The sequence below is a fragment of the Mus caroli genome, unplaced genomic scaffold (genome assembly GCF_978045245.1).
Source record: "Mus caroli unplaced genomic scaffold, Mus_caroli_1 scaffold_1, whole genome shotgun sequence".
NCBI lineage: Eukaryota > Metazoa > Chordata > Mammalia > Rodentia > Muridae > Mus > Mus caroli.
In genome coordinates, this window is record NW_028227256.1 from 60765958 (window position 1) to 60781151 (window position 15194).

General features: G+C 38.4%; 1 protein-coding gene across 1 annotated transcript in view; it reads left to right on the top strand.

Annotated features, from left to right (window-relative positions):
- The first annotated feature begins 4029 nt into the window (after positions 1-4029).
- Cpo (carboxypeptidase O) overlaps positions 4030-15194 on the top strand; it is a 32996-nt gene continuing 21831 nt past the window's right edge. The window contains 1 exon segment of the mRNA XM_085832764.1: positions 4030-4057. Coding sequence (XP_085688890.1) covers positions 4030-4057 — 28 coding nt within the window.

The following is a 15194-nucleotide window of genomic DNA, read 5'->3' on the forward strand; positions in this document are numbered from 1 at the left end:
TCCTTCTCCCCCTGCCTTTTTTCTTTCCCTCCACCCTCTTTCTGTGTTTGCATTGTGAGCATGTGTGTGTGTGTGTGTGTGTGTGTGTGTGTGTGTGTGTGTGCATGCGCGCATGTGTGAGTGTGTTTGGGAGCCCCCAACCATTCTCCCATTTTTAGGAAAAAACAATCTTCAGATGAACACTAAAGTAAGTTCTATAGTGATGAAGAAGAAAGCAGATCCAGCAATCTGCCCTGGGGAGTTTGGTTTTTCCTTTCTGTATTGTGTGGTCTCTTGTTGGAATTACCCTTCGTGGACCCATAATCCAATTGCAGCCCATTGTTATTAGTGTCGGGATAATTATACCATGCACGGCGATGGTTTCCCAGTCTTTGGAGGGCTTTCCCCTGCATTATTCCTTATAATTTACTCCACAAATACAAGTGTGAAGCAAGACAAGAATAATTTCCTTTTCTTTATGAAGGAAGACAGGTGAAACTTGCCACAAATCACATGGCTGATGAGATGGCAGAAGCAGAATGAGAGGCCAGGGCCTGCGATTCCTAACCTGGGGCCTCTCCTTTGTGCTTGCCCTATCTCATACTGTACTGAGATTCTGACCATGCATACCTGTCAAAATCTGTAATGACCCTGCTGCATATATCAACAAAAATAAGACATATGGGACAATAAACCTGGAGCAAAATTAAGAAGAAGGAAGAAAATCTGTAGTTGGGATGTCTTTCTGTTAAGCACCTAAATGATGGACAGAAGCAGAGCCCCGGAATGATAATCTTTATCAAGCTTTCTAAGGGGCAGCATCTTGTGCAGTGAGGCAGAAGTGTTTCATTGGAAAGCTAGGTGGTGGCTGATGCTGACTGAAATACTGTCCAGCTGGGAAAGTGATGGAAATGTGCCCAGTGGCTGATTTCCGGTGATTGCCTTTACTGCTGTTCCATGCCCAGGCAGATTGCTGAGGGGCCTGTAGAACAGCCAACCTCCTCTGGGAATCTCCCCAGCTTCCTGTGCTCCGCCTCTCCATTGTTCTCTTGGGAGTACACACTTCTTCCCTGAAACTCCTTCTTTCTGATGATCCCAAAAGAAGATATTGTCAAGGACCAGGGAAGGACCAAAATCTATCTACACCAAAAGGTCGACGGCTTTGCCCATGCCACATGGAAACTGGAAAAACTAGGGCAAGTGAGAAGTGACTTGGTGAACATTTTTTCTTGTCTTTTCTTGTTTTCCTTTTCTTTCTTAAGCCAACTAGTGTGGTATGCTACTTAGTTAGCATATGACTTTCTGTAGCTCGTTGGCTGTGGTTTGAAAGCCTTGGCCATATCGAATGATCTCAGTTATTTCCAAACTTCAGTTTTATTTCTGCATATAATCATCTACAAAGTCCACAGAGGTTCTTGTAACTCCTGGTGAGTTATATTCATTAATTTTTCCCCTTGTCCTAACCTCTGGCTGGTGTGTTGACTAGATCATGGGAGAGGCGGATGCCAAGAAAGTATTTAACATGGAAAAGACTTATAATGGGTAGGGTGGTTAAAATCATTATAAAAGATGATGAACAGAGAGCTGGAGGAAGGTGGAAAAAGAGAACCTATCTGTAATGCAGATGTGTCAGCTGTGACAGAGAAGAAGAAAAGACAATGGGGTAGTAAGTATCCTGGCTAGTGTTTTTGTTAACTTGATACAAGTTTAGAGCCATCTGGAGAAAGTAACATCAATTAAGAAATGACTTATGCTGGATAGTTTTGTGTCGATTTGACACAAGTTAGAGTCATCAGAGAGGAAGAAGCATCAATTGAGAAAATGCCTCCATAAGATTAAGCTGTATTAAGTCTAGAGGGCTTTTCATTAATTGGTGCTCGATGAAAAAAGTCCCACCCTATTGTGGGTGGTATCATCCCCACCCCTGAGCTGGTGGTCCCGGGTTCTATAAGAAAGCTGGCTGAGCAAGCCATGAGGAGCAAGCCAATAAGTAGCGCCCATCCATGTCCTCTGCACCAGCTCCTGCCTCCAGGTCCCTGTCCTGCTCGAGTTCTTGTACCAACTTCCTTTGTTGATTAACAGTAATATGGAAGTGTAAGCCAATTAAATATTTTTTCCCAAACTTGCTTTTTTGGTCATGGTGTTTCATTGCAGCAATAGAAACCCTAACTAAGATATGCCTCTATTAGACTGGCCTATGGGCAAGTCCATGGCGGGAGGGACCTTTTCTTGATTAATGATGAATATGGGAGGGCCCAGCCCACTGTGGCAATTCCACTCCTGGGAAGGTAATTCTGGATTATATTAAAAAGGTAGCTGAGAAAGCCAGCAAGCAGAGATCTTTTATGGTCTTGATTTTTAGTTCCTGCCTCCAGAATCTTGTCTTGACTTCTCCCTAAGACTTCCCTCAGTGATGGACTGGGACATGGAACTGTAAGATGAAATAAACCCTTTCCTCCCCGAGATGCTTTTGGCTATGGTGTTTATCACTGCAACAGAAATTTAACTAGGACATAAGGTTATTAAGGCCTCCCAGCTGTGGCTTGGCCCCAAGAAGATGGATCCTAGAGCTGTCTGCATTGGTAGCTGCCACGGTGAAGCCCTGTCACACCCTGTGCTCAGTCATCATTTCGGGCTATCCATGCCCTACACATCCTCAGCCTGAATCCTGATTCAGATTCTCAAGACTGCCATAGCCAGAGACCAGAAACAGTTTCTCTCTTGACCATGGATTTGAGTTACACACTGCTTAGCAGTTGGGAGAACAAAATGGACCCTGGTAGCAAGGTAAAAACTCACCTTCATATGTACTCATAGAGGTTCAAGCCTCTCTGACAAGAGCAGAGATACTGATTTCCCCATGCACCTGTCTGTCCATCCATTCTTCTGTTCATTTGATGCTTTAGATAATAGAATCAAACCTATTGAAAGTGAGCTCATCTGTCTGAGCCTGAGCCCCTAACCACAAACAACAGAGAGCCTGCCATAGTTCCTGCTTGATTCTTGCTAGTGCTTTGTGTTACTGTCAAACACATGTTCTAACCTCTTTGATTCCATATTCTGGGCACAGTAAATAATGAGCTTTAGCACAATGTCCTTGTGTTCAGGGTCAAAGATAGCAACTAAGTTGTGGCAGAGGTGGCCAGCTGACTTGGCTATGTGCCTTCTAATTCCTAAGTCACTGAAGCTGTTGGCTTTCAAAATAACCCTGGCCTTTGGTAATAATATTTCATATCAGCTTCTCTCCAACTTATATGGCAACCTGCCATGCATTGTAGAGTTCAAAGAAATCACAGACATTATTTCAAGAGCACATTATTTTGGGGGAATAGAGATGTTGGAAATATTTAGGGTTTGGCAGATAATAAAAATAGTTGGTTTTTATTATTATTTATTATTATTAACAAACATTTCTATCGATTATAATATAGTACTCCCTTAAATCAGGTGTTTGTAAACCCCTTTCATTTCTTTCATTCCATTATTTAGTCAACCAAAGAACACATATCTGCACAGTAGGGACCAATCTTCCCACCACACATATATCCATTCCCCCCAACAGTGTTTGTATTTTGGCAGGCTTTCTCTCGTGAGGCTTAAAGAATCACATGTGTTTGTAGGCATTTTATCAAGTAGTTTAAAGAGCATAAAACTTGCAGTCATAATTTTGGAAGTAAATTTTATTGTTATGGCTTTAAAACACAATCAAATAAAAGCAAGAATTCCATTAGTAGTTGAATATTGTGATAATAGAGTTGAGAATAAATTTTATTGCTATAGGAACTATAAAACAGCAATAATAAAAACACTATTATTGTGAATAAATTGTATTGAGATGACTAACTAGAAAGCTATAAAACACGATGATAAGGGGTAATCTAATCACCAGGAAAGACGTGATAATAATTCACCCTTGTTAGCAAGGAGCCTGAGGTTCCAGCTCATTGGCCTTGAGGCTCTGGGTTACTGCCTGCATTCCATAAGGTTACAGAAAGATAATCTTTGGCCAGTGGGGTTGGCAGGAGACCACATATTACAGTAAAATTGGACATGGGGATTCGGGAAAATCCAATTATCAGTGAGTGTTAGGAAAAGCCTGTGTAGTAATGCCAAATGCCTTCACGAGACATTTGGGGTGGGAGAATGTTTACAGAGTTTTCCTGACAGTTTTTATGTATTATTTGACTGTGTGCTTTCATGTATTTAAAATGTTTTGTTTAGATTATTTCAGAATAACTGAGTAGAATTGCATTTCCATTGAGGGATGTCTGTGAGCTTACCTTTTCTGTGAAATGCCTGTGCACCTCATTGCTAGTTATACATCTGCATTGCATCCCAGTGTGCATCCTCAGTCCTGGACCCATCCATCTGTGGAGGTGAAAGTCCCATTGGCACCTGTATTCCAGCATTCACAACACCAAGGATCCTGCCCCCATCTCTTCCTTCAGGCGAGAGGAAGAGTATTGTGGGTAAAATGTTTTTCACTATTTAAAAAGATATATGAGCCTGTGATGGCATTTATGACATCAGCACTCAAATCTGTTCTTGCTGACATGTCCTCTGATGTACCTTATCTTGACTTTCTAAACCAATATCATAACACACTATCAACAACAATGATAAACTGGATGGACAGGGGCTCTGAATTTTCTTTATCTTCTTGCAGAACAATGGAGCTTCTATTCTGGACCCTTTGCCTTTTGAGTCTGCGGCTCCTGTGACCATGATAGGTGGGTGGGATATGAGAAGATGGACCAACTTGTGGTTTCAGTTGTTTAAATAAAAATATTTAATTTTCTTTATTATCAGTGGAGCTGGTCCCTACCTCCTTCCTATTTATGTGTATCACCTTGAAATGGTAATAGCTGAGGATACTAAAGTTTTATCATTGAAAATTACTCTTGGAATCCTTGAATAAATTTCTAACAAGTATTTCCTCACCACTAGATATGTTATGTTTTATGAGTGGGAAAAGGAAATTATAATAAAACTTTTATCTCTCTTATTTTCATAGTGCCTCAATTAGTAAATCATATTGCTCTAGTTAGTAAGAAAAATGTTTAAAATCATCAAATAATTTCACTTAGAGACAATCACTGTTAATGTTCCTGATAGATAGCTAATTATGTTTAGAATACTATTGCTAAGATTACAGTTAAATCACGGTAATTTTCCTATGATATTCGTGATTCATTTATAACATATTGCAATTGTTAATAATATCCCATCATTTTGGTTAACTTTTATTTTTATAATTTTACAAATAATGTCATGATGATCAGTCAGGCAATTTCTTTCAAATTTTTGAATGGTATACTCTAATGTAAGTTATAGGATGTGCAATTATAGGGTTAGGAAAATACATTTAAGCATCGTACTACAAAATGGCTTGATTAAAGGCTGTACCAGTGCATATATTTAACAGCTACGTAGGAAAGCATTTTATTTAAGCATTTGCCAACTTGATAAGTAAAAACTCCCCACTCTTTACATTTTTTGCATTTCAATGCTTTATGATAAGGTTAAATGCTTTATCTCCCTTATTTCTCACTTTCTGCTTTATGTATTGCCTGCTCATGCCATTTACCTACCTTTCTGTGATCTTTTCTATTCTTAAAGGATCATAACTTCTCTAAACGTATAATATACATCCTACTGTGTGTGATTGTGTACAGTTTTCTTATAAGGTACATCTTAACCTTGTTCATCCATGGCTCATCACTTCCCTCATTGGTGCGTCTTTTGTGAAATATGCTTTAAGGGCTGTTTTTACTTTTGCTTCATGGCTAAAACAAATCTGCTTCTCACTGACTAGAAAGATCCACTTTGAGTTTCACTCCAAGCTGATTGCCTGGCATAGGCCACCCCTTGTCCTTAGAGCCTGATTTTAAGTATATAGAGAGTATCTGTATGTTGTTAAACAACCTGTGTAGAACAGTTTAGAAATTTCTTTCTTATCCTTTCCTTTTGATTGTGTGGTTCAATGAAATGCAAGTAGCTAATTTATCTTCCTTTCTGAGATTCTTGATCCATAAATTAGGGACATAGACACATACATATTTTACAGGTGACATATGGAATAAGGAGGCTGCTGAAAAAAACATTGATAGGACTGGGGAAATGGCTCAGGAGGGTGCTGCTCGAGCTTGAGGACCTGAGTTAGGACTACCCAATGCTCATGTAAAAAGCTGGGTGTGGCAGCGTGTGCATGTGGGTGTGGCAATGTGTGTTTGTGGTCTTGGGGATCACAGGGGGGATCTCTGGATGTCAATAGTTACCAAGCCTAGCTGAATTGGCACACTCCAGGTTCTATGAGAGACTCTGTCTCAAAAACTAAGCAGAGTCCTCACCTGTCATCAAGGAACAGTCTTGATGCATCATAGGAGACCATTACAGAAAATCACAACCAATCAAAAGCAGAGTTGTAGAGACTAGTCCCAATGGATACATTTACAAAACACACTCACATCTAAGGCTTAGTGCACACTGAAGAAAAGGAAGCAGAAAGACTGTAAGAGCCAGAGAAGAGAGTTTGTTGTAAGATTGTGTCTCTTGGTAAAGCTAAAAGCTACACCATAAAATCTCACCAACATGACTACCTAGAAATGAGCTGAACGAGGACAACACCAATGGATATGACAAAGTGGAAGAAGGAAAGCCCACGAGGCCTCAACCCTATACAAAAACCAACCAAACAAAAAACCTATAGACAGCTAAGGGATTCTGAGAGTAGGAAAAAAATCTAGTTTTCCCCAGGTATGAACACACCGATTGGTTATCCAATATCAACTACTCGGCCATGAAATCATGCATGTGAGTAACATTATACAGTCTGAGAACATTATATTTAGAAATACCTGTGTGCATACATATATGCACGTAACAACAATTAATGAAAAAGAGACCATATGTTTGAAAGAGAGGAAGGAAAAGTATATGGTAGGGTTAATAGGGGAAAAGGGAAGGGAGCGGTGATGTAATTATACTATAATCAAAAAAAAGGAAAAATAAGGCGGAGAGAAATAGAAAAAGGCAGTTTATATGAATATCTGACCTCTACACACACATAAACATAGACATGTGCACACATACCTACATGCATATCTTCATACACACATATAAACCCCATATACCCCAAGCAAACATAGATAATGATAGATGATAGATAGATAGATAGATAGATAGATAGATAGATAGATAAATAGATAGATAGATAGAGATACATACATACATACATGCATACATACATGTGATAGATGATAGATAGAGATACATACATACATACATACAAACATACATACATACATACAATACATAGATACATGTGATAGATAGATGATAGGCAAATAAATGACAGATTTAGAGTCTTGGCTCTTACACATCTTTTGACAAAGGATTCCTGCTTCTAGAAAACTATACTGAGAAAATGAAGTGTGGAATTGTTTTATACATTGGAATAATCTTTATTTACAATATAAATGTTATAGCATTGTGAAATCAGTGTTCCATACCAGGTTATATAAATATTCATGTGTAATGAATGATACTTGGATATTGTGATAGTTAATTTTTATTAACTTGCCTGAATTAAAGTCATCATGGAATCATGCCTCTGAGTGTATCTATGTGTTTCTAGAAATGTTTATGGAAGGAAAGGTTACCCTTTGAATGTGTCTGATACCACACCATAGCTGGGGACCTGGAACATATACAGGGAAGAGCCCACTTAAGCACCAGAATATATTTGTTTCTGCTTCCTGAGAGTGGCTGCAATGTGACCAGCCACCTTACTCTCCTACCATCATGCTTTACCCTTCATAATGAACTGTATACACAAACTCTGGGTCAAAATAAAGCTGTCTTTCTTTCACTTGCTTTTTGCCAGGTGTTTTGCCACAACGATAAGAAAAACAAGATATTTACTCATTAAAATAGTAACTATGAAGAAGTTAATTAGGCACAGGTAGCAAACTGTGAGGGTATTTGTGGCCAGTAGTTGGATCTTATGACTGCATTTGAGGAAAGCATTCCAAAGCCTCCTGACCTTATCCTTTAGTGTATCTTTATTTTGATTATTACTTGCTAGTCTGAATTATTATTTGCAAATGGGACATGATGGTGCAGTCCTGCAATACCAACATTCAGAAGACTGATCTTAGAAGATTACATATTTAAGGTCACCCTGGGCTGCACAACCAGACCATCTGGACAAAACGCTTTTCTAACACTTGTATCAAATCTTTGAGACTTTCATAGAATATGTTTTGATCATATTCACCCTCTCCCATACCTATTCTCATTTTACCACCCACCCACCCAACTTTTAGTTGATCTCCCTTTTTTTCCCCCATTGAGTTCAGTTTATGTTGATCAACCAGCATTGGGAGCAAGGCCTACCCTGGCATGTGGTCAACCTATGAGGGCTCATACCATTAAAGAAAACTAACTTTGCAAATGCTATCAAATGCCAATATCTCCTTAGCTAGTAGTATGATTCCATGCCTACCTCCCCCCGTATACTGGGGTTTTTTCTGGATTGAGCTTGCCCAAGCCTTGTGGATGCTATCACAATCATTGTGAATTTATATGGGCAGCTACTGTTTCCTTGAAATTACATACGTCCTCTGTTTCTTACAATGTCCCCTCTTTATGAGATTGCAAAGCTTTTGAAGGTGTAATATATATGCCCCATTAGAGCCAACCATTTTACAATCTCTTATTCCCTGCACAATGACCAACTGAAGGTCCCGTGTTAGTTACCCTCTACTGCAAGAAGGAGCTCCTCTGGATACAGGTAAAAAATACATTGATCTATAGGAGTCATTAGGAGTCATTTTAATACTATGCCAATTTAGCAAGATAATAGTATTAGGAACCATGACCTTACTATCCATAGGTTCTTGGCCCTATTAACTGTGCCAAGAGTGCATTTTATCTCAAGGACTAGATCATCAACTCAACCAGAAAGCGATTGGTTTCTTCCATATTTGCACTACCATTTCACCAGTGGGCATATGGTGTCAGACCAGTCATTACTATAGCTTGCAGTTTTCATAACGGAGGGAGACTATTGTCTTCTTTCTTCTTCAGTGGTGTGAGTTGCACCTCCAGCCCTGTGAAATCTACTCAGAGGGGATGAAGCTTCCAAGTCAATACAAGCCTGATTTCTCCATATTCTTTGATTCAGGTGTGTGGTGTCATCAGCAATAGGCCCAAGTTCTTGGGGGTGACCAAGAACATTGCCAATAGCCTATAACCTTTAGGTGTCTGTGGGACCACACTGGACAACTCAAAATGAGAAAACTCACTCCAGGTACAGGGCTGTGCCTTGTTGTAATCTTCAACTAAATGTGTGTTTTTGTCTGATTTAGGTTGTTTTTTTTGTTTTGTTTTGTTTTGTTTCTAGAAATTTTCTTTTCCAAGAAATTTTTAGAATTTGACTTACTGATTCAAAACATAGACTAGTATAATTTTAAAGCTCTCTTCTCTAGAATACACTAAACATCAGTTTAAAATTCCTAATGTTAAATCTTCAAGCATCACACACACACACACACACGCACGCTTCCTCTCAAAAGTGTGCGTCTATATATATCATTTGGATTTTGGTATTTAAACCAAATGGCTTGAAAGTATTCTTCCTCTTTGACCTCACTCTTCTTCCTGGGATGTGCACAAGGAAATCCTCAGAAATGAGAACAGACATTTACATAAGAAGTTATTCACCATAGAATTACTTACAATAGCTCCCACCCACTCACCACACCCACAAAGAGAAACTGTTCTATCCAGCACAGAAGAATTTCAATAAATAATAGTACATAATAGATACTTATTTTAAAGTATCATATTGCCATTGAAATTACTATTTTAAAAGGTTTTGTTGATATAAAAAAGGTATCTGGTATGATATAGAATATAATGGAGTGACTACAAAAGTTATAATGTTTGTAATGGGTTGAAATAGGTAGAGAGACAAAAGATTGAAAGAAAATGTACCAAAAGGTCAGCACTGGTTAGCTTGGGAGCATTGAGAATTATTCTATCCTTTTAAAAAAATATATTTTTCTGCTCCCTTTTCTCTATACTTTCTAATTTCTCTATTTTAAATATATGTTAATTTTATAAGAAAAAAACCTCTGAAAATACTTTACTGCATGAAATATTCATGCTTACTGTTTCTCCACTAAGTATTTAAAGTATGAAATTTGCCTCAACATTTGTTATTTTTACCTCTTTATACATTCCAGTCAAAACTTCATCAACCTCTCTTTGATCGTCTGCGCTTATTAATAATGTACCCCAAAGGAGCGTTTTCTCTGTTAAGCATTTGGTGAATGTCTGTTCAGAAAGAATACACAAATCATGATTTCATTTGCTCAGTGAGATGAGAGTGGCGATAACTTGGAGGGTTGACCAACCTTCCCCTTCTCTGTTCACACATGTTATGTGTCACCCAAAAAACTCAGAACTTCTAAGTTCATTGTTAACATTCACTTGAACTCCCTGTTAGAGATTTTGAGCTTTAAGTATTGAGTTTTCATTTCTTTCTCATAAAAATCAGAATAGCTATCAATCAGACACTTTCATTGAGATCCAAGACTATTAGGTTTTACATATTAGATAAACCCACCTGTTCAATGCTGGATTCCAGAAGCAATAGATATTTGCTGAACTTGGCTAGTTTGCTGTCAACTTGACACATGTTGAAATTATTTGGAAGAGGGAATCTCAACTGAGAGAATGCTCCCACAGGATTGATCTGTGGCACATTTTCTTGATTGATGATTGATGTTGGAAGGTCCAGGTCACTGTGGCTGGTGCTTCTGCACTGGTGGTCCTGGGTTTGATAGGAAAGCAGGCTGAGCAAGCCATGGGAAGCAAGCCAGTAAGCAGCACCTCTTTATAGCCTTGCCTTAGCTCCTACTTCCAGGTTCCTGCCTGAGCTCCTGTCCTAATATCCCTGGATGATGGACTATAAACTGTTAGATGAGATACGAAATAAACCCTTTTATCCTCAAGTTGCTTTTGGTCACGGTGTTTTCACACCACAATAGAAACCCTACCTTAGGACATCCATAAGAGAAAATTTCCTTTACACTAAACATATCTAAAAAGGAGCAGCACAGTATAAACTTTTTACACTGTATTTGGTGTTGGAGGAAATCTAAAGATGAGTTTAAGTGTTCAGGAGAAGGTGGGTGGGTTATATGAAGGCACAATAGCATCATACAAGATGCTTCTGCAACTAATCTCCATGGATACCCAGGGACAGACTCCTCTCCTACTCCCAAACTGTGACAAGGGAAAGCTCAGACCTTTGTTGAACCATCTGAAGGGAGGCTGGCTAGCCACCACCCATATGCCTGCTGCAGTTGGAAAAGCATCCTCGGGGGGCCTCCTTTCCTGGTGGGGCTTCACACACAGGGTGCACGATGCAAGGAACAAGGGAGAGGAGGCCTGCAAGTACCCCCCTTCACTTGCCTCTCTCCTCCCCATTCTAGACAAGAGTTCCATTTTTTCGATAACTCCCTTGATACCGATATTTACTGTTGATCTCTTTGGTATCCACATCAGCTGCAGCTACTAGAAAATGCCTAATCTATGTAACTAAGTCTTCAGGAAAAATAAGCCATAGGTAGCAATTCTTCCAAAGATCATTGTTATCTCCAGGAAATAAATAGCATGCATATGAATATCGAATTCCCAAAACAGCCCCAGCCTGCATGATTGCTACTGAGGTGTTGATTACTGCTAGTTCAGCCAGGATTGAGTTCAGATTCTCCCTTTCTGGGCTTTAATATACTTTGAATGCCGTTAAGCTGGCAATCAGTCACTAGATTATCACAGCTCACATTTTGTAATTTAAAGGCTCTGTCACTGGACTTTTAATATGTTCCTTTATTAAAGATATTTTTAAGATCAGGAAATAAATCTTTTTATTACTATCATCTATTACTATTATCTATTACTGTGTTGTATAAAGTGGGTGAATAGATATGTAAAATACCACAAGATGATAGCATGGATTGTTCAATAAGGATTAATTAGTGCTGTTACAGATGATATTTGCTGACTTGTTAATAACATCATAGATTGTGTTTCTGAAAATGTATATATATATATAAACACACTAAGGGATATTTGTATTTTTCTTTATAATATGATAATATGTTCCATAAAGCATTCATTCTCCATGTATTACTGGTACCAATATACATTTTATACTGAAAATTTTACTCTGAGACATTACTGTTTATGAAAAATACAATGCACAGTAAATATTCTAAAATAACTTGAAGAAATATATTGGTCCCCATCTATCAGAATTTAAGTAACATTTGTTTCTTCTAGTTACTTCTAAACTTCATTTCCATTGTTTTGGGTAATTCTTTAAATAAACTTCTTTTTTAAAAAATTAGATGTTTTCTTAATTTACATTTCAAATGCTATCCCCTTTTCCAGTTTCCTCTCTGAAAATCCCCTATACTCTCCCTCTTCCCCCTGCTCCCCAACCTACCCACTTCCACTTCCTGGCCCTGGCATTTCCCTATACTGGAGCATAGCATAGAATGTTCCCAAGACCAAGGACCCCTCCTCCCATTGATGGCTGACTAGGCCATCCTCTGCTACATATGCAGCTAGAGACACAAGCTCTGATGGTACTGGTTAGATCATATTGGTGTTCCTCCTATAGGGCTGCAGAGCCCTTCAGCTCCTTGGATGCTTTCTCTAGCTCCTTCATTGGGCACCCTGTGTTCCATCCAATAGATGACTGTGAGCATCCACTTCTGTATTTGGCAGGCACTTGCATAGCCTCACAGGAGACATCTATATCAGGGTCCTGTCAGCAAAATCTTGTTGGCATATGCAATAATGTCTGGTTTGGTGGTTGTTTATGGGATGGATCCCCGGGTGGGGCAGTCTCTGGATGGTCATTCTTTCAGTCTCAGCACCAAACTTTGTCTCTGTAACTCCTCCCACGGGTATTTTGTTTCCCCTTCTAAGAAGGAACAAAGTATCCACACTTTGGTCTTCCTTCTTCTTGAGTTTCATGAGTTTTACAAATTGTATCTTTGGTATTCTAAGTTTCTGGGCTAAAATAGCGAGAAGCTGGAAAGAACCCAGATGTCCCTCAACAGAAGAATGGATACAGAAAATGTGGTACATTTACACAATGGAGTACTACTTGGCTATTAAAAACAATGAATTTATGAAGTTCTTAGGCAAATGGATGGATCTGGAGGATATCATCCTGAGTGAGCTAAGCCAATCACAAAAGAACTCACATGATATGTACTCACTGATAAGTGGATATTAGCCCATAAACAAACTTCTAAGATTCCCACTTGTTCTAAATAAATATGACAAAAATCCAAATCTAATAAAACATTTAAATTTTGAAGTCAAGAAACAATTAAATTCAAATTATTAGTAGTTATAATGTTAATAATTAATGATAACAATGTGACTACATTTTTTAAATAATGTAAGTTGGTCATAAAACTGATTTCTATTTGAGTAGTTGATTGTTAATAGATGATCCGAAATGGATATTAGCTTTATTTGTTTGTTTATTTATCTTTGTTACTTTTTATTTTGATTCAAGCTTTTACTAGATAGCCCATGTTGGCCATGAACTTGTGATCCTCCTGCCTCAGTCTCGTGAGTGCTGAAATCATAGGTGTATGCTTACCAGTTTGGTTCTCAGGACCTAGCTAAAAATGCACCAACTTGAAATTCTTGCTTTAGTTAATCTAGGATCTGTAGTAGGGAGTGGTGGTGAAGATAGGCAGATTTCTATGAGTTTAAGGCCAGCCTGCCCTACACAGTGAGTTCCAGAGCAGCCAGGATCGTTTAGAGAGAACTTGTCTAAAAAAAAAATTTTAAAATTGATTTTGCATTGATTAAGAATACCAGATGAATGCTTAAATTAGTCTTTGTCTTTTAATACTATTGCAACTAAATAAAGTATTTGTTGTGTTTGATTTGAATTGCTGTGCTTTACTGGTGGTTAGGAGTTAACTACAAATAGGAGAGTGTTCTCATTGTTGAGCATGAATTGACTCATTTAATTCTCATAAGGATCCTTTGAAAAGGTGCTATTATTCTACTTCTCACTTTACAAATAAAGAAATGAAGGCTCAAGAAAGAAAATACATAATACCATAGATGTCCAGAAATGTGGGGAAATGATGAAAATCCCTGGAATACTAGTTAATTAGCTGTCCAGCAAGTTTCCATGCTATCTCTGTGCAGAAATTTGCATCACAGCATCTCCTAAAGCTGACACACCCGTGCCATCAACTAAGTATTTCCCCGTGCATATTTATTAGATTAATGGATTATCAGAATGATCTTCAATTGATATTCACACTCCCTATTTTTTGCTAACTAAAGCCTTTTAGCTAGGAACATTTACCAAATGTTTGTGTGGCGCTGAGTACCACTAACTCTATGATTTATGAGCTACATAACTCTTTGCAAGCCACTTTCTTCTCCTGGTATGTTTCTTGTTTGTAGAATATGGATCATATTCTGCAGGATTAAGATGAGAACTGAGTTATAAACTACATGTGTCTGGCTTCTTAGGTATGGGCATAATGCATTAGATAGTATTAGTAAACTCTTTGCTGAAAGATATATCCTAAGTAGATAGTTAAAACAATAGTTTAGCTGTTACAGAAACTGAAGCTATGATCAACCCATGGCAGAAGACAGCAGCCCAGGGGCATCTTACTGGTTTGTATCAAACATTAAAGGCAGAAATTATGCTTGCTCTCCACAGTTCTTTCTAGACATTAGAGAAAGAGAGAATACCCCTAACCCAGCCTACAGCATTTATCTAATACCCAAGTCAGACAAAGACACTACAAAGAAAGAAAATTACAGACTGATAGCCCTCATAAACTCAGAAGAACCCTAAAAATATATTGGCAAATATGGTCTAGCTTTGGAAAAAAAAAAGAACTGTATGTCCTTGGGGTTTATCCCAGGCATACATAACATTCCAACACATTATCTCAGTTTTACATAACATCCCATCACATCCACAGGCCGAAGAAGGGACGCTATAGCATCCTACCAGTAGATCTACGAAAGGATTTCACAGCATCCAACATACAGCTATGGTTAAGAAAAAGAAACTTCCTCAGGGTGATGAATTCGGTGTAAAGCTGCTACAGCTAACATCTTCCTTAGCCACAAGAACCTGG